The sequence below is a fragment of the Dicentrarchus labrax genome, unplaced genomic scaffold (genome assembly GCF_905237075.1).
Source record: "Dicentrarchus labrax unplaced genomic scaffold, dlabrax2021, whole genome shotgun sequence".
NCBI classification, from domain to species: Eukaryota; Metazoa; Chordata; class Actinopteri; family Moronidae; genus Dicentrarchus; species Dicentrarchus labrax.
Genome location: NW_026136719.1, coordinates 23,841,156 through 23,860,910, shown reverse-complemented (window position 1 = coordinate 23,860,910; position 19,755 = coordinate 23,841,156). Strand labels below are relative to the sequence as shown.

General features: G+C 40.2%; 2 protein-coding genes across 4 annotated transcripts in view; both read left to right on the top strand.

Moving 5' to 3' along the window:
- Positions 1-7,603, top strand: part of myo5aa (myosin VAa) — a 50,776-nt gene extending 43,173 nt beyond the window's left edge. For 2 of the 3 annotated variants that reach the window (XM_051380585.1, XM_051380587.1), the window contains 10 exons: positions 254-319; positions 782-875; positions 985-1,134; positions 1,386-1,540; positions 1,815-1,904; positions 2,097-2,247; positions 2,350-2,632; positions 2,735-2,909; positions 3,063-3,143; positions 3,575-7,603. In XM_051380585.1, coding sequence (XP_051236545.1) covers positions 254-319; positions 782-875; positions 985-1,134; positions 1,386-1,540; positions 1,815-1,904; positions 2,097-2,247; positions 2,350-2,632; positions 2,735-2,909; positions 3,063-3,143; positions 3,575-3,727 — 1,398 coding nt within the window. In that variant the 3' untranslated portion in view covers positions 3,728-7,603. The remainder of the gene's footprint in view (positions 1-253; positions 320-781; positions 876-984; positions 1,135-1,385; positions 1,541-1,814; positions 1,905-2,096; positions 2,248-2,349; positions 2,633-2,734; positions 2,910-3,062; positions 3,144-3,574) is intronic. The other variant, XM_051380586.1, reaches the window with a different exon arrangement.
- Positions 7,604-8,143: 540 nt separating this feature from the next.
- On the top strand, positions 8,144-19,265 carry gnb5b (guanine nucleotide binding protein (G protein), beta 5b). The gene is made up of 13 exons (XM_051380309.1): positions 8,144-8,236; positions 9,027-9,177; positions 10,497-10,608; positions 11,687-11,823; positions 11,974-12,015; positions 13,089-13,165; positions 13,531-13,663; positions 15,933-16,076; positions 16,304-16,395; positions 17,322-17,370; positions 17,667-17,763; positions 18,080-18,246; positions 18,668-19,265. Exons 2-13 carry the CDS (start codon positions 9,052-9,054, stop codon positions 18,677-18,679), a joined length of 1,188 nt encoding a protein of 395 aa, XP_051236269.1. The 5' UTR covers positions 8,144-8,236; positions 9,027-9,051; the 3' UTR covers positions 18,680-19,265.
- The last annotated feature ends 490 nt before the right edge of the window (positions 19,266-19,755 follow it).

Sequence of the window (19,755 nt, the reverse complement as noted above, 5' to 3'; positions counted from 1 at the left end):
TAAAGTGATGAACAGCACAGAAACATAATTTAGCTTATATCACTCAAATACAGAAATGCATTGATATTGTTTTGAAAATGAAAGGAAAAATTACCAGAGGATTCTGATCTTCATATACACGTTAATGAATTATCACTGAAGCTGTTTGGATTGGGGGTTTCATCCCCACCTGAGCCACACATACAAAAACTGAAACGGCCCCCATAGTGCTGCGTCACACACACTCATTTGTGTGGATGGTTTCACCTGACAGGAACTCTTGGCTGAAGACCCCACAGCGTCCCGAGAGGCTCGAGTCATCATTTTACGACGGATGGTTGTATGTAGAGATGGAGTGTGCGTGTGTGTGTGTGTGTGTGTGTGCATGCAATGTGTGTTTGCATGTGTTAGAACTAACTGAGGTTGTGTGTTCTGAATGAAATCGCACTGAACGTTGCTTTAACTCTCCACAGCAGCGTAATCTAACTCACAGCGGAACAGCTCGGCACCTTTTTCTCTTTTCTAACACAGCCAACGAAGTCCTGTAACTTCTCTTCCTGTGAAAACAATCAGCTGAACAGCTTTCATGTTTATTTAAAATACCCCCAACCCTCTGTTTGTTTCTTTCTTTCTTTGTTTCCAAGACTCACATTTTCCAAGTCACTGCTGAGTGAGATTTACGAAAGTGTTCCTTTTCACCACTGGGTGGCGACAGAGTGAAGCAGTCTTAGACTTTGCATTTGTCCTCACTATTCTCTCTCTTTTCTTTTTCCTGTCTTTCTCTCTATCACTCCAACCTCAGGATCTAATGGAACAGCTGGAGAAGCAGGACCGAACCATCCGCAAGCTCAAGAAGCAGCTGAAGGTTTACTCCAAGAGAATTGGAGAGATGGGAGGTACAGGAGAAATCATCAGCCGGCAAAGGCTTGAGAATCTGTATATATGTGAGTTTGAGTTCTGCAGTTCAGTATGTTGCCTGACGGTCATGTCTTGTGTGTCTCCCAGCGGGTCAAACCGAGGGCCAGACGTCTCCGGGACAGATGGTGGATGAGCCGATTCACCCTGTGAACATTCCACGCAGGGAGAAAGATTTCCAAGGGATGCTGGAGTACAAGAAGGAGGATGAGCTGAAACTGGTCAAGAACCTCATCCTGGGTAAGAACTAATCATGAAGATATAGGCAAAAATCAACATATATAAACTGAGATTATTTAAGGACCTTTAAGCGTTCTATGATTGCAAACCTCAAACTACTTTTTAAGATAACAAAAAAGGACAAAAAAAATCTAAAACTCCACATGGTCTCCCATCTGTGGAACGTGAGGCTTTGTATGACAACAGACACTTATCCTCTCATGTTTTTCCTCAGTCCATCACCGAACTTGTGCCCCCTCTTGTCTCTCCAGAGCTGAAGCCTCGCGGTGTAGCCGTGAATCTGATCCCAGGTCTGCCAGCCTACATTCTGTTCATGTGTCTGAGACACGCAGACTATGTCAACGATGACCAGAAGGTCCGCACTCTGCTCACCTCAACCATCAACAGTATTAAGAAGATCTTAAAGGTATGTATACTGTACGTGTGTGCTGGTTGATTAACCTTACAAAGGAGGGATGGTAAGAGTTTGGGGCGACGTTTACAGAGTATAGTAGTTTGGGCTTAAATGTGCGTAGGTTGGTCCCATGTGACTTGGGGAAAGGGAAGTGTACTTTTTTCTAAGAGGTATTTTTCAGTAATTGTGGCAGGATATTTTGAACTGTAGAGAGTCTGATAGAGTTACATTATGACTACTACCAGCTGGTTTACTGACTCCGGTTTGTTCTTCCTCTTCCCGTCAGAAACGAGGAGATGACTTTGAGACAGTTTCCTTCTGGCTGGCGAACACCTGCCGCTTCTTACACTGTCTGAAACAATACAGCGGAGACGAGGTGAGACTGACACACAAATATAGAAACTGTCTCACTCAAAATACGTACACATTGTTAAATAAGGTTCCTTAGACTTGGAGCCATTTGAATTAACTGGACATTGTGACAAAGTAGAAAAGCAGACATTTATTGTTTTATTGATTGTAATGGAACAGTGTTTTAATTGAATCTGCCCTCCTCTGTGTGTCTCAGGCCTTCATGAAGCACAACACGCAGAGGCAGAATGAACACTGTTTGTCCAACTTCGACCTGGCAGAGTACAGACAGGTGATCAGTGACCTGGCCATCCAGATCTACCAGCAGCTGATCAAATGCATGGAGAACATCCTCCAGCCCATGATAGGTGTGTGCATGTACACGTGTTCATTGTTTTTTGCATATGAACATGTATTTGCTTATGTGCATTATACAAGTACTTAGTAATTTGTGTGTGTGTTCCCTGCAGTCTCTGGCATGCTGGAGCACGAGACCATCCAGGGCGTGTCGGGGGTGAAGCCAACGGGTCTCCGTAAGCGGACGTCTAGCATCGCCGACGAGGGCACCTACACCCTGGACTCCATCCTGCGGCAGCTCAGCGCCTTCCACTCCACCATGTGCCAGCACGGCACCGACCCCGAGCTCATCAAGCAGGTGGTGAAGCAACAGTTCTACATTATCGGAGCCGTCACCCTCAACAACCTGCTGCTGCGCAAGGACATGTGCTCCTGGAGCAAAGGCATGCAGATCAGGTAGGAGATGTCACAGCTCAGGGAGGAGCTCCATAGCGTTGCTGGTTTGCTTGCTGTAGTTTTATTTATCTTTTTGTATTAACCTATGATGTGTGTGCACAGGTACAATGTGAGCCAGCTGGAGGAGTGGCTCAGGGACAAAGGTCTGATGACATGTGGAGCCAAGGAGACTCTGGAGCCTCTGATCCAGGCGGCTCAGCTGCTGCAGGTGAAGAAAAAGACTGATGAGGACGCTGAGGCCATCTGCTCCATGTGCCTGGCCCTGACCACTGCTCAGGTAAAACGTCATTTATTTCACCACATTCCAATAATCTAGACTAGCTTTTTAAATAATTTGTTCTCCACCATAGTCTGTCGAAAAGCAAAGAAAACCAAACCACTGTAGGTAAGGTGCTGTTGGAGTAACCTTTCTGTGTTATGTCTCTCTCAGATCGTGAAGGTCCTGAACCTCTACACTCCAGTCAACGAGTTTGAGGAGAGAGTGTCAGTCGCATTCATACGAACCATACAGGTAATTTATTCCAGATGTAGAAATATAACACGGTTTTCTGTACTCACTATTTTATACATTTGTAGCATAAATATTAGGGACATGAATGCTCCTGGAAAACTAATTGCTACTAAATTGGTGGACCCTCTACTCTAACCACCATTTTCCTAAACATTGTGTGTTATATTGTACTGTAATGTACTAGTTTACATCCTTTTTGCCAAGCTCAAAGCAACATATGGGCTGCACCAATTTTCTTCAGAAACAAAAGCTTATTGCATCCAAACGAATCAAAAACATTGCACATTGTAACATAAATAAAAGGAATAACACAAACTGCCTGGCTGTTGGAAAAAACTTTGATTTTGAAATTGAGATTGGCCCCTTTTTTCTGCAAACGAAATGTAACTGCATATTAATCATCTCATTTGCTCTCTGCTTTCTCCCTTTAGACTCGCTTGCGAGACCGCTGTGAGAGTCCCCAGTTGTTGATGGACACGAAGATGATTTATCCGGTCACTTTCCCTTTCAGCCCTTCCTCCCTCGCCCTGGAAACCATCCAGATCCCCGGCTCCCTGAACCTGGCATTCCTCACCCGTGTCTAAACCAAGGCCCTCATGACCCTCACTGGCCTAAAAAGACTTTTTTCCCCCCATACACAAGCATCACAGGAGAAGTAAACACAAAATGAATACAATTTGAGCTATCATGTCTAAAAAATGTATTTAAATGTCTCAAAGAGCCGTTAATGTTGAACACCCAATTCAGACCGTACTTATTTCTCTTAAGATATCCCTGGTCTGAACATGAAAAATTATACACAGAAACACATGCTGAACTGTCAACATGCATCTGTACAATACGTTCAACCTCTGAACGTACACATGCACGCCTACATGTGCACCTTCTCTCTTACAAAACGCACAAATGCACCCCAACACCCACAGTCATCCCGCTGGTTAAAATCTGGCTGTAAAACGCCATCGTTCCATCCACTGCTTGTATAAACGCCTGCCTCTTAGAGAAGCCACAGGACCAGATCAATGCCTCCAGTACACACCTGGGTCTGTCTTAGTGGTCTCGGACCCAGGTCACCCCCCAGCTCCCTCTGTGTTTCAACTAGTTGTTAAGAGAGTTCTTCTCGTCATCGTCTCGTTCTCCAGTGAGAATGTACGTACCGTACACGAGGCCCAGAGGTGCTGAGACCTCACAAAGAGGAATAACTTGATAAGATGTAGTCTTGCTTGATATGTTGGGTCTCTATTTGATAGGCAAAGTGAATTTTGAGTCCCAGTACGAAATGATAAATGATAGATGAGTGATAAAGTTAGCTCTCTCCACCCCATGTTGAGGTAACCTGGACCAGGCTTCGTTCTGTATGTTGTCATTTTACTCTCTGAACACAGTCAAGCCAAGACAGAACTCATCGTCTGTACTATATTATTTATACATATATAAATATATATAAATATTCATAATATGTATTTTATTTATTGCATTCACCTCCCTCCTCACCCTTCCCTTTTTAAGATTAGAAGCTTTCTCTCTGCAGAACACATGTCCGATTTGAAGGATGGGACCATCATTTCCCAAGATGAACAGCTTTGTGGGGACAGTTTTTAGTTTTAGTTCCATTGTACGCTATTTATGCCAATATCAGGTAAAAGATGTAGTATAGTTTAAAGGAGTGTCGGCACAGGTTATCTGTTAGGCCGCGTCTTAACGTAGAGATGTCGCTTTATCATGTTTGTCCTGCATTTCTGGCAGATGAAGTGTAGCACGGATTTTGACTGAGGAGAGATTTAGAAGGTGCGAAGGTTCAAACTCTGGCCAAGGGTTTGAGCTGCTACAATCGATACTGTTTACAGCTGTGACCAGAGCTGAGCGTCATGGGAAACACTGGCACAAAGATATTTACTCGTGCGTGCGCACACACACACACACACACACACACACACACACACATTACGCTCTGGTTACCGCTGTGTCGCTGGGATTTTTGCACTCCGAGAGCTTTCTTCCCTCTACTTGTCTTCTCTGGTCACAGCTCTAGTCAGAGTTTTGAAAATGTTTTACTATTATCATTGTGGAATTATTTATTTCAGTATTGTCATTTTCTTGAGTATCAGAGTTATGCATATCGTAAAGCCATGTATCACTGAGCAGAAGGTGTGAAATTGGTTTTGGAGAGTTTGCCTCAAATCTGTCCAGCTTTACAATGTTTTCTGACTTATTCCCACACTGACACTTACTGCAGCTTTGTGGACCGAGTCCTCTCATCGCCACTCCTTCCATCTCCACCCTATGCCTTCCCGTTTCATGGCAGAGAAAGAACAACATGGGCTTTTGTTACTAAAAACAACAGAATATGAATATGTGGAACGTTTGCGCTTTTTCCGTGTCTCATCTGCACCGTAGGGGTTGAAGTTCAGGGTTACTGACAGAAATATATTTGTATCCTTTCTGTTTGGTGCTCAGGTTGTTTTAGTTCAGATATACAGACATATTTGGTACTTGCTTTAAAAGGCTGAGGGTGACATCACACCACACCTGTTACTCTGTCAGTAAGGCTACAGTGTGGTAAAAAACCTGCACAGCATGCACCGCTGCTGCTGCCTTCATCTAACCTGCATGAGCTTAGCTTTATCTGCATTACCAGTTACCAGAAATTAACCCGCATGCTGTTGTTTTAGGGGTTTTTTTTGTACAGAGAAACCTCGGTGTAGTTGAGAGTCGATGGATGAGTGTCAGGGAATCTGCCCATGTTGTAACAAAAAGTCCTTGTCTGTTCACATTATCCTCGCTGCCTCCTGTTTTGCACTTTTGCTTGTTCACTTCCTGCTGTGCCATTAGTATTAACAGTCAACCAGATTTGCCTCTCGCCCTCACATGAACCTTATTTTTGCCTCATGTTAACTTACCCTTTCATATGGATATTTTGCTTTGATTGAATATTTTCTTTTTGTAAGGTGCTTAAATATATAGGAGATTGTGAACGGTCACCAAAACTGGACTCGGTACCTTTTTGTTTTGATTTAACGTTTTATGAAATCTAAAAATGTTTCTTACAAAGCAGCCAACCAACTGAAGAAGCTTAGATCAAACTGTTTTACAGCAGTGAGAGCCGGGGGTTAATATCAGTGAGTGAACTGGTAATGATACAAATATTTTACCAAGGTATCTCATTAAATGCCACCCTCACTCTTACAGGAACAAACTGCAGACAAAAACAAATTGTAAGTGGAGTAAAAAGAATTTCGTATGTGAAGTCATTTTGTGTTGCACTTGTATTTGGAAAGAATTTGATATCCATACGCTCTCATCGGGACCACGTTATCAGTCTGCTTTTTGTTATATATTTTGGATTAATTGCTAGTTTAGAGTATTGGTTGTGTAAAGAATACATATCTGCAGGTTGTAGCGAGAAGGATGGTAACTGATGGAAATAATTAACCATATGAATGTTTAAAATTGTTAATGAAGTGTATCATGATTTTAGCTGCACATTGTGGACAATGCCTTATCTGAATTAATTGCTATCTGAATGACTTAACATGATCAACATTGTGGCATTGTTTTGTTCTGTCAGTGCCCCCTACCCCCCCCTTAAAAATGGATATAAATTGTTAAATGTGATCATTTTTATTTTGATAAGGTGTCCTTTTGTCCTATAGTCGGTGTCACAGATGGGTTGCACTGGTTAGCCTTCAGTCAAAATGCACTTTTAAGATATTGCTTAGGAAGTCAGATGAATAATAGATGGGTATGGACTGAAATACTTCACATTAGAGAGCCTTTCTTCCTTTGATTCCCACCACCTCTTTACTGAACTGTGGCCCATAAAGCTTCCTCTACCACATTCCCTGTGTGAGTGGGCTCTTCACTTTCTTAATCAGTTTACTATCAATCAGTAGCCACAGGTGAGAAGACACATCCTTGTGAATTTCATGGATGCAGCACCAGCCGGCTCAGAGTCAGTCAGACTATCCTTGTGGACTGATGTATTGAGAGTGCAGAGTGGGAAGGCTGGCCTTGTTTTAGAGGGGGAAAAAAATACGTTCATTCATTGATATTGAGCAGAGGTGCGGCGCCTTGTTCCCCTGGGCTTCTCTTGGGCTCTCAGACAGAAGAAAATGTCATTCCTTCACGCTGCGTTTTTACATAAAGGAGAGAGTTGGTTGTATGATATGACGTAGACATTATAAATAACCATTGTTCTTATCAGCACTAGCGTTGATTGTGCCATTTTAAAAACAAAAAGATATCTCATCATCACCCCAGCTATTTGTGGTACTGGTGTGAACATGCTGAAGCCAGTACCAAATGTTTCCTCTCTGACCCATGTTGTACATTTGACAAACTGGACTGTTTGTAGTTTCTGGTAGCTGTGCTTAGTGAATGTGTTCACCGTTAAGAAACTAAGAAACTTGGAATAAAATGTCAAATCTGTAAAAGTAAAATAAAAGAATTAAGCACTGTCATATTGTCTGGGGGAGATTATTTCTGTTTTTTGTCCTTTCAGACACTTATTAAGAAAATGTCATCAATTAGTTGCAGAAAACTAATATTACTAAATGCCTGGTCATTAAATAAATCAGTCTGCAGTATTGATCTAAACAGGAAGAAGCTGTATGTTGAAGACTGCAAGTAATTGGAGCTAGATGTAATAGATTACATTCAATGGGATTACACAAATCTGATTACAACATAAATTTGCAACAGTGTACAAAAAGGAGAACAAACGTTACCATTTTGTAACTGATAAAATGTTGCCTTTTAATCTAGATTTGACTGTATAATCTTTCCAATGAGGTGATGTAATGTACAATAATATTACACCATGCAGTTTCAGGTCATCCTAAGGATTTCTAAATATTAAATCAGCATTGTGTATTGGATTAGGATGTAAATGTAACTTTCCAAGCCTTGCAGGTAAGGCTACGCAGCGTATGAAGCATGGAGGTAAAAGCAGTGCAGAGTCGCAGCTTAAACACTAAGAAGCTTACTGTTCCCTCCCTGTACCTCACTGACAATCCTCTTCACTGGAAAAACTCCGCTTAGTTCTCCAGGGACAAATACCTGCAGTACCGAGAGGGAAAACAGTCTCTAGTGAGGTAAGATTTTATCTTTGATACGGCTGATATTTGTGAAAGTAACATTTTGCTAACTGATGTTGGTGTGTTTTGTGTTTACATAAAGGTGCAAATGATTTAATCTGATGTGTAAATGTAACAAGAGAGTGTATAGTTTATAACTTAAATGAGCCTGTAAAGTAGAAAAATAAACTATATTTAGGACAGGTGCAGTTTGATAGAGGTGACTGTGATAAACTGAGATTGAGTTCAAGTGGTTAATAAACTATAATATCAAATCATTTTATTCTATTATACATACATCCTGTACCCTGTATTATATTGCTATTAATGGAAGGGGTAAATCTTCTTATTAAGGTTATAATTTCTGTAATGTGCAAGATTCCTGACTGTTTTTTTTTTTACAAATGTAATAGAACAAAGTGAAGGAAACAAAAATGTGTTCTGACGTTATTGTATATTACATCAATATGTAAACACTGGAAGTAATTTTGATTTGTTCCTGATGAGAAAGGTCATATGATATCATATCAGTTGTGGTTTGATTTCGCAAAGTGTTTATCATGTACAGTACTGTGTTAGACTGGCGGTTCCCAGAATAGCTGTGCTGCTCTCCTCTGGAGCTCAGAGAAGGATCAGGCTGGAGTAGATTACCAACTACTTATCTCCTGGCCCACCCACACAAACAAACAGACACACACACACACACACACACACACACACCGAGCAGTCACAGCCCAGCACATGAGTCAATAAAACTAAATATTAATGACTGAATAAATCTTTATGTTTGTGTCTGTGTTCTCCACAGGGCGTGTTGCTGATCATCTGCAGCCATGTGTGACCAGACATTCTTGGCTGCCACTTTTGGCCCCTGCGACAGCTGTGGGAAAGCCAGTCCACTAATGAACATCTACATTAAGAACGACGCCATCAACTACTGCTCCTTCTGTATGGAAGTGGTACGTGAGGTTTTCACTAAACAGCTGGATGAAGTGTCTTAACAAAATATTTATCTACTGCTAATTTAATTTAATCATTCATTTGACCTTGTCATTCAACATTGCACACCAACCAATCAATAACAATTGACAGATGATTTTTTAAAATGGAAAAAGAGAGATTAAATCCATACAAATGCATTAAAGTCTGCACACTGTTTCGACTGCGTGGCCTTGAAGCTACAGGGGTAACCGACTCTCATGTTTATCCATCAGCCAAGCTTCTACATATGAAGGGTATCTTTAGTTTGATGAGCAGTAACATCTGTTTATAGCTGAGGACAAAGCAGTCGTATTAATGTGTCTTTAACACACAGAGAACATTATAAGGACCTTGATGAGATAGATGCATGCCACGGAGCCTCCTCCTAATCTGTGGCTCTTTGTAAGCAACTCACTTGACTCCAGTATTTATCCTAAAAGAATTTTATTGCAGAGTTTACGTGTCTCTAAGGGAAATACTGAAACATGTTTGCAAGAAAACAACAAAAGTAAAGTAAAATAGTAATTGTGATTAAAACTCTGCATCATCTTGTGCAGATAAACCTTAAATCTTATGATACAGACAACTCTTTTACAATATCTCCTCTGTCAACATTGCCATATTAGATTCAATTTGAATAAGCTCTTGGAGAAAATGAGCCAATCAAATTGAAATATGCTTAAATGCTGGCAACTGCAATTACTGACATTTTACATTTAATCTCATTATTAATCTAATCACAATTTATGTTTAACTAAATGCTTTATTGAAGAGTAAGGTGGCACAGCTTTAGTGTGTTTTGACATGCTACATCAGTAATTAATTAAGCTGAAGAGAGGTTTAAAAGACACACCACTTTAGAAACAATAAAATAATTAAACTGCAATTAAAGAAATACAACAATGGAACCTTTTAATGCAGTTGCAGTATATATAATGAAAATCTCAGAGGAAGTTAGACATTATCTCTTAAATATATGAACTCTCCTACAATCAATGAACCGTGGCCAGAGCAGTGTCTACATGCCTGCGGTGCTCGCTAACTTGAATATGGAGGGGAGGATGGAGGGGAGGATGGAGGGGAGGAGGGGGCTGGGAGGCTGAAGCAGAGCAGGAGCGGATTCTGACACGCGCGGCAGCATCACTGTCGCGCTCGTGGACCATCTCAACTAACTTGTAACCAACCGTCCCATTCCCCCCTAAACTGTCCCCCGTTTTCTCCCGTGTCTCTCCCGCCCCCCTTTCCGCTTCCTCCTCTTTTCTTTTCTGTGTGTCTTTGTGGTCGCTGCCTCTCAAAGATGGCTTGTCAGGGGCTCCAGAGCGGGGAAACCCTGGCGTCACTGAAGAAGGAGAGCGACTCTCTGAAGAAGAAGCTGGAGGAGGAGCGGGGGAAGCTCAACGACATTGAGTGTAAGTGTCCGGGACGACATTGAAAACAACAGTTATTAACTATTACAGCACTCTGTCAGCTTTTTACTGAAACACAGCGCTGTTTACTGAAGGCGACACACTTAAAGTAAAACCCTCGTTTTCACACACCGGTTCATTCTGACATTTAGAACTATTTTGCTTCAGTAACATGTCAGACAGGTGGAAAGAAATAGACCCAGAATACACATTCAGCTGTTTATTTCACTTCACCTTGTCTATTTGCGTCTGTACAGTTCTTCTAACTTTAGCAAAAGTTAGCATTAGATAATGCCTCATTTGCATATTTAAACACAACATTTCAGAAAACTTGTCGCTAATAGAGAAAATAATTGTCTTAATGTAAGTAGGATCATCAAATTGTGAGTTCCATGGTGATATCCATTAGTTAAAATGTTCACCCTGTTCCCCTGTAATGTCGTAATTTATGGGATTTTACTATACATTTTACTTTAAAGGCTGTTTTCTTAAAATATTTTTTTTAATATAGGCTACTTTCACACACCAAACCTTCCACCTGTATATTCTAAAGGTTTTGACAAAGGGGTTTGTTCATATATAATTTCATTGCCTGATTTATGGAACATATTATTCATAAAAGCATGAGGAAAATGTTTTGTTTTTGTGGCTGTTGACAGATTAATGGAGTGATAAAAAGATACCCAAACTTCCCTTTGACTCTAATATGTCAACAAAATGAAACCAGAACACTGAATCTGGTTTCATCCAGTGTTCAGATTTATCTTCTGAAAAGGAATGCAAATAAGTGCATATTTCTAATGCCTTATTTGCATAGTTACACATAACATTTCAGAAAACTTGTAATAAAAACAAAAACAGACGTACTTTAAGTAAAATTTGCTGACAGTATTTCTGTAGTTTATGTTTCTGTTGTTAGATATTAAATATTGATATTGAACTTTCTCTTGTGATGGAGAGTATTTACATTGCAACATTCCTACTTTTACTTAAATAAAGTTTGTGAGTACTTCTTCCGTTACTGCTGGCAGTCAAAGGTTCTCATAAACCCGACACCGAATTGTTTGTGTTGGTACTTCAGTGCACCAGGTGGCTGAGAAGGTCGAGATGTTGGGTGCTCTCTCCATAAAGACTAAGCGTCTGCTGAAGGGTCATGGGAACAAGGTGCTGTGTATGGACTGGTGTAAAGACAAACGTCGTCTAGTCAGCTCTTCTCAGGTAATACACATGCACACACATAGAGATGTGATACAGTATATTAAGACGAATACGCTGTAGTTTTATCTTACATGAAGTCATCATTGTGATGCTATTTATGTATACAGTATATTTATTTTTTTATGTAATGCTGTTTTTTCTCTAATGTAGGATGGAAAAGTGATTGTCTGGGATGCATTCACTCTTAATAAGGTGAGGTCTATGTGGTGCTTTGTTCATATGTGAGAGAATGTGTGTATTCCTTTGAGTAATGAATTATTGTAAATTAAGGGGCTGAATATCAAAATCTTTGGATTCTTTTGAAATAAAAGAAGTTGAATTAAGGGAGTTTTGATATTCCTTGGTTAGCTAACATGGAGAAGGTGGGCTTTCTGCATTGGGACTCTAAGTTGACTGAGTTTGCAAATACAGTCATATATCTTTTTTCCCTAATAATGTCAGTTATCATGAATCAATAGGGTGAGTTTAATGTCTGGCCAAGAGAACAAAATGCAGTCATGCAAAACTATCTTCAGAAAAAGACTATTACTTTCTGAAGCTTGCTTTCCTAATTTAACCTTCCCTTCTTCTCCGCTCTGTTATGTAAGGCTAAGTGTTTTATTCCTTTGCATGCCCAGATGCTCAGATGCACAGATGTTCTTGTCACCATTTGTGCTGGTGTTGAGTGAGTGAGTGGGTCATCCTCTGCTGCCACACTCCTCTGAGGGAGAGGGTGCAACATGATCACATGGAAATATGCATTTAAAGATTATCTTTCCATCTGTCCACTGCAATGAGTGTGTGAGTGTGAGTGTGAGTGTGAGTGTGGGTGTGGGGTGTGTGTGTGTGTGTGTGTGTGTGTGTGTGTGTGTGTGTGTGAGAGAGAGTGTGTATGTATGTGTGAGTGTATGTATGTGTGAGTGTGTGTGTGTGAGTGTGTGTGAGTGCACTTAAATGGTAGCCAGGATTCAGCCTGGTTCAACCATTATGCCTCTTGATGGAGCAGACACAGCCACACTGAACATAATCCCTATTAATACTCACCACATCCAGGTTTACTGCAGCTCTGTGTGTGTGTGTGTGTGTGTGTGTGTGTGTGTGTGTGTGTGTGTGTGTGTGTGTGTGTGTGTGTGTGTGTGTGTGTGTGTGTGTGTGTGTGTGTGTGTGTGTGTGTGTGTAAATAAGAGTATGGTTGGTTTATGCTTATTAACGAGAATGTATTTTCTTTTTCTCATGTTTTCTCCCTTTTCCATGCATTTGTGTGTGTGTGTGTGTGTGTGTTACAGGAACATGGGGTGACCCTGCCATGTACATGGGTTATGGCATGTGCTTATGCTCCTTCAGGCTGTGCTGTGGCATGTGGGTAAGCACATACCGCCTATATTTAATACACTTTTACTCTTTCCAGTAATCAGAAATTAACAACTTCACTATGAAGTTACTAAGTTAGTCCTTAAAAGTTTTTACTATTATGAAGGAGAACTTATATATATTAGATATTCTCCTATACATTTCATCAATATTTTCAATGACTTTCAATAACATTTTTTCCGAATGGAAGGAAGGAATGTTTATTTATTTACCTTTACTCTGTCAGCCTGGATCACTTTATATCCACACTTTAAACCCTGCATAATAAATCTATACTGTTTAATCTTAAATAGTGAGGTCCCCCCACTCATATGAGATCCATCATTTAACCTCTGGATGTTTTTATCTCCTTGAAAGCGGACTGGATAACAAGTGTTCAGTGTTCCCGCTGTCACTGGACAAAAATGAGAACTTGTCTGCAAAGAAGAAGGCTGTGGCCATGCACACCAACTATGTATCAGGATGCACTTTTACCAACTCTGACATGCAGGTGAGCACCAGTTTAATGCTATGAAAGAAACCCTTGTGAACTTATTGTCAATGATTGAATGCATTTTTCATTACCAGTTTCCGGTGAAGATATGGAGTATATGTACTATATTTTCACATTGCAACGTTTTTCCCTGATGTTTTTGTAGTCTACAATCTCTACAACTACCAGGCTTCAGCTGTAAACCTGCCAACATCATGCTGAATCAAAGAGAGCATTACACTGTTAAACATTAATTAGCAAGAGACAAGTGTTGTGACAAGTAGGGCTCATCTGGTATTTCAACCCTGGACCTCTTGTACTTGAAGCAAGAATCATACCCCTCGACCAACCAGCCACTCGTCTAGTCCAAACCCCCTTATTCTTTGTGTTAATCATCATATTTATACACACTGTATTTCAGGCAATGATGTACTATACGTCTTGTAGGTCAATGACTCCGCATTAACTAGACTGTTTTTAATGGGTGTAGATATGACTTGCCAACAGGATAGAAGGAAGAGGAGAGTGAAGATAGATGGGAGAGCTGAGGAGGTTGCAGAATGGAGACAAGAGGGGATGGGGGTGGTGATGGTCCTCTATCCTGGGTGTATTAATAGACACTGAGTGGCTTTTATCTAGGAAACAGTGGAGCAAACTGACCTGAGGGCAGAACATTTAACACAGACACACGCATGCATGTGTTCTCCCTGTCTTTTCTCTCTCTCTCTCTCTCTTTCACACACACACACACACACATAGAGTACATGTCTCTCATACATCTTCTCTCTCATACTGCATCTCACACAAAGACACACGCATGCACATGAGCGCACTGTAACGCACACAGCCTTTATGCCATTAGAAAAGACCTTGCAGCACAAGGCTGTGGACTACATTGAGGGCTCAGAAAGAACACCCTTAAAGTCTGCTAACAGGAGTGTTAGGATGACATACAGTTGTGTTTGGTTTTACCTCAGGTGTGTGTGTGTGTGTGTGTGTGTGTGTGTGTGTGTGTGTGTGTGTGTGTGTGTGTGTCCAGCTGAGAGCAACACAGCTGACTTGTGAGTTATGAGTTGTGAGGCTTTTTCATTAAAGACATATACATGTGTGATCACTGGGTAATTTAAGGAACCCCCTGTGAGTATTTAATATATGGTAACATGCAGGTGGCAGTAAGTAAAGTCAGACTGACGCAAAGGCTCTCTGTTAGATCAGTGAGGTCTCCATCTGTCTGTGTGTGAGTGTGTCAGTAATTGTGGCTTACTGATAATTGCATTCATGTTGAAACTGGAGCTACCTCTCAGTGCTGGCAGGATGTGGTGTGTTTTTGTGCCTGAGGTCATCCAGCAGGAGCTCTCTAATCCACCAGCCAGCAGGGATCTCTGATGTCTGCATGTGTCTCTGAGTGCCCATAATCTGTTTTCAGATCAGAATCGCTGACATTTTGGCATTTTGTGTGCTTGTTTGTACGTGGATACATGACGTGCAGTCAGAATTTTCTGAGGATGTGCTGCTGAACTTTGGCTTTTGTTATATATTTGTGTGTGTGTGTGTAGGTGTGTATAGAAAGCAGATTTTGATGACGCTGTTATGTTTCCTTTCTTTAAATATTATTCCATGAAGTCAGTCACTGCCTGTTTTTGGCTGTTTCATTTCTCAGTATTAAAATTGAGAAATGAAAGCAAAGCCTATAGCTGAAATCATATATAAAATAAAGAACAAATAACATTTACTAGGCATTGGATTGGTGTTTGTAACAAAATAAATGCTTCTAGTTCTCTAAAATGAATAAAATCTGGCAGTTTTATTTTTCTATAGCATGAATCAATTGTTTATAATTTTTTTGAAATGATATGAGGCCAATTTTTAACATCACTTTTCTATCCATATGTTTTCTTTATATGGCCACCAGCAGTGCCATATTAAACCTGATTCAACATAGTTTCAATTTTTAGTGGAGTTTCCAACAGAATTTACCACTCCCAGTCCCTCTGTGATGGCACTTCCTCCTCTCTGCTTTCTGCAGCGTACAGTTCACTGATGCACAAAGCCGGCCAGAGCTTTTGCAGTTTTTTTAAGCTGTTGGTTAATATCCACAAAATGCACAGAAGTTACAGGTCTTGCCCTTGCCTCCCAAAATACTTGGTAATAAAATAAGTGTTATGTTTTCATATTATTGATTGTTTTCTCTTTCTCGTTTTTGTATGCATGTTGAACATGTGTGGTGTGCCTGTGCTCTTGTATGCGTGTGGGTGCTTTTGTGCATGTATGTGTTTGTGTCTGCTAGCTTCTGACCTCCAGCGGTGACGGCACATGTGCATTGTGGGACGTGGAGAGCGGGCAGCTGCTGCAGAGTTTCCATGGTCACACAGCTGATGTCTTGTCCCTGGACCTCGCCCCATCTGAGACTGGAAACACTTTTGTCTCTGGGGTGAGAGAGAGAGAGAGAGAGAGATAGTGTGTGTCTCTGCATTAGTTTGTTTGTAATTCATGTGGTTGTAGCAAAATCCTGTAACTCTTGGCTCTCTTTGGATTGAGAGTTTTCATGAGACACTTGGAAGAAACTGGATTTTTACTGGACCGCAAAATTATCTTATTTCTCTAATGTGTGTGTGTGTGTGTGTGTGTGTGTGTGTGTGTGTGTGTGTGTGTTATCAGGGCAGTGATAAGAAGGCCAACGTGTGGGACATGCGCTCTGGACAGAACATTCAGTCTTTTGAGAGCCATGAGTCCGACATCAACTGCGTAAAGTGAGTCCAGCTCTTTGATAAAAACAAAAGTCTCACAGTGTTTCACTTTCTCATTAAGTAATCGGGAGAATTTACTGGACAGACATGAGATATAAAACTGTTCCACTGACGGGAAGAGCAGAAGAACATGTGTCATAGCACATCTGAGGCATCTTGCTACCCTTTAATTTTTTGTCCTTAATAAATGAGAGACTGTAGTGCCCTTACTTTAGATCATTACAATGAAATGTAATCGGGTCTAAAGTAGCTTTTACATCTTTCCTCTTTTCTTCACCATGACATTAAATAGAAAGAGGTAGTTTAGGAGGAATTTCAGGATTATATGTTAATTTTGAGTTCCAAGAATTTTTTTATTTTTAAAATCTAACTAAATTACCTCATTATTATCAAGTTATTACCCCCACTGATGTCACCATATTACCATATAACCATTTTATTAACAGGTAACCTTATTGTTACCAAAATGGTTTTACCTTGTTGCCATATTTAAATGTGTTTTCCCATTATTAGCCTTTTTGATTTTGGCCCCTTATTACCCTGCTAAATAAATCTATATACTCATTGTTAATAGCTATTACTTTGTAATTACTTAAGTATTACCTCTTTATTATAAAACTATTACACCACTATTACCATGTTATTATTGCTGTGGTGTAAAGTGATGCCCATTTGTTGCATGTTCACATTTGAGCATTTCATTGACGACTATACTGAGTGCAAAAATATCCATAAAAGAACAAGAAATGTTGGGTTATACAAAAGGCAATAAAATTCAAGATCAGCCACTTTATTTGTTTCGCCATCTGCTGTTCTGTATTAGATTAAGACTGAGACCAAGTTTCAGCCCTGTGATGCAGTTTCTTTTAAATATAAAGCTCACTCGTACAGCAGTATCTAATTTTCCCTCTTCGTCCATGTGTGTTCAGGTACTACCCCAGTGGAGATGCATTTGCTTCTGCGTCTGACGATTCCACGGTGAGTCACGCCATATTACATTACTCTTGATGTTGGGGTGAACTCTGTGATTGCAGTAATTACATTTTTTGCGACAGTTGTTTGTCAGATTGTGGAAAAAATAAAAATTACCTACATATATACTGTACCAGTCAAGTACTGTACTGACAAGTTACAAAAGTAACTTCTTGTTGTTGCTATGATATATTGTAGTAGTGCTGACTGTAGAACATTCACAGGCTGAAATTACCATTGTCAAATGACCGTGTATGTCCTGTATGTGTCTGTGTGTTTGTATGTTTCTTGCTGTTCCTCAGTGCCGTTTCTATGATCTGAGAGCTGACCGCGAGGTAGCCGTCTACCAGAAGGACAGTGTCATTTTTGGTGCTTCCACTGTGGACTTCTCTTTGAGTGGTGAGGAGTTTGTAAAGCCTTGTCGTATCAAATGTGCTCAATAAATGTTCACTTTTAAAAAAAAAAAGGTCCTGTTATAACGTAAGTGAAGACTTGGACACTTGGACGGTAATATAATACTCATCAGCATTTACTGGGGAAGTGAACAGTTCCAGAAGAAAATATAGTATTCAACATAAAAATAACTATTTTTGTTTTATTTTTATATGACCTCTATCTCACAATTTCAACCAACCCTTTGTCTTTCTGTCTGTCTCTACTTCCTGTTATTCCAAATTTCCCACTTCCTCTTTCTCTCGCCTCCTCACACCCCCAGGTCGCCTGCTTTTTGCTGGCTATAACGACTACACCATCAATGTGTGGGATGTTCTGAAGGGAACTCGAGTCTCTGTTCTGTTTGGCCATGAGAACCGCGTCAGCAGAGTCAGAGTGTCACCTGATGGCACGGCGCTCTGCTCGGCCTCTTGGGACAACACCTTACGGGTGAGCAGGGGATTTCCCTTGTAACTGGGAAATTATATAACTTTTCATGCATAAAATCACATCATAAAAGCTAGTTTGGTTCAATACAGTAATTTTGTGAATAACACTGAGATTTAATTGTTTATGAATTGTCATAATTAATCAGCCCAGTTCAGTGTGTATATTTGGATCATATTTATCCAATCAATTTGTTTTAGTTAGGTTTGGCTACTTACCTGCAAGTGGATGAGGAGGAAGTGTCATTTCCTTGTAATACATTTATTTTCTAAAGGAACAGCTACACTATTATTGTTAAAAGCAGGAACCCTCTATTCAAGTATGCAACACACTTACGTTTATGTCTGTTGAGGTTCTTCAGCTCACAACTCATGCTTAATAATTCTTGTTTTATGTTTTATTTCTTTACACTCCTCTCTTGCAGATTTGGGCCTAGAGTTTCTATCACAGCTGTGATCCAGCAAAGACAGCACCAGCATTATGTGACTGCAAGTCTCTGAAATCAACACTACTGGAGGAGTGTGTTCATAGACAACAGAGGCACCAACGCCTGAAATGTCTAGTCAGAATGAGAATATATCATTGTATCATAACTGTAGGGTGGGTATTCATTTAAAGAGATGGTTGATCGAGTTTGGATTCTTCATCTTTGTCATTGTTAGCTTTATGACTGATTGTATCATTATGTAATTGTTATTGCTAATATAGTGGGAAATAACTGTGAGTGTAAAGAGCCAAAATGACTTGTAAAATTAGAAATCACCAGCATGCGTCTGCTCTGCCATGTAGACCTGCAGACAATATCAGTGATCAGTTCACTGTGACCTGTCCACACCACCACACACCCGTCCGGAACACGCTGTTATTGTTGTTGTTACTGTGGCTCTGCCATAGGTGTTGTCATGATTATCCAAAGGAAGACAACTTTAAATGTAGCCACATATTTTTTGTATTTCAATATACATAAACCTCATCAGCTTGTGTACATTTTCTTGTGAGGAAAATAAAGAGGATTTTAAGTATTTTTTGTTTTTGATGTCTCTGCATTTTAATACAATTGGCTGATCTTAACTGAAAAGAAAAGTAATTATGGTCGTGTTTAGCTACAGTAGACTACCTGGAGCATTAGAACCCCAAAGACTTGTGAAATATACTTGAGCATGAAAGTGTTGATTTTCATAGACCAGTCTCTGTGTGTGTTTTGGAGATAATATTCTTAGTTAAGATAAAAACTGTTACCTTGCTTGGTATCCTGTCTCAAGATAAACTCAACTAGTCCTGAGTAACACTGCTTTAATTACACTTCCGCCACCAGGGGGCATTACACTGCATTTGCACACTTTAAACAGGAGTTCTTCCTACAAAAAGGTAAAAAAACTGCTTCATGAATTTGATAAAATAAGTGATGGCTGGATCACTAATATGCAAAACTCATCGGCAACTACTGGGAAAGTTAACATTCCCAGAAAAACATACAGAATTAAACATACAGAACTATTTTTAGGGATCCAA

What these genes read in the sequence shown, in the direction of transcription:
- gnb5b (XM_051380309.1), top strand. Translation starts at nt 9,052, where the DNA reads ATGTGTGACCAGACATTCTTGGCTGCCACTTTTGGCCCCTGCGACAGC. An exon ending in GCTCCTTCTGTATGGAAGTG is followed by an intron (nt 9,178 to 10,496) that starts GTACGTGAGGTT and finishes TGCCTCTCAAAG; the next exon opens with ATGGCTTGTCAGGGGCTCCA. An exon ending in CTGCGTCTGACGATTCCACG is followed by an intron (nt 17,371 to 17,666) that starts GTGAGTCACGCC and finishes GCTGTTCCTCAG; the next exon opens with TGCCGTTTCTATGATCTGAG.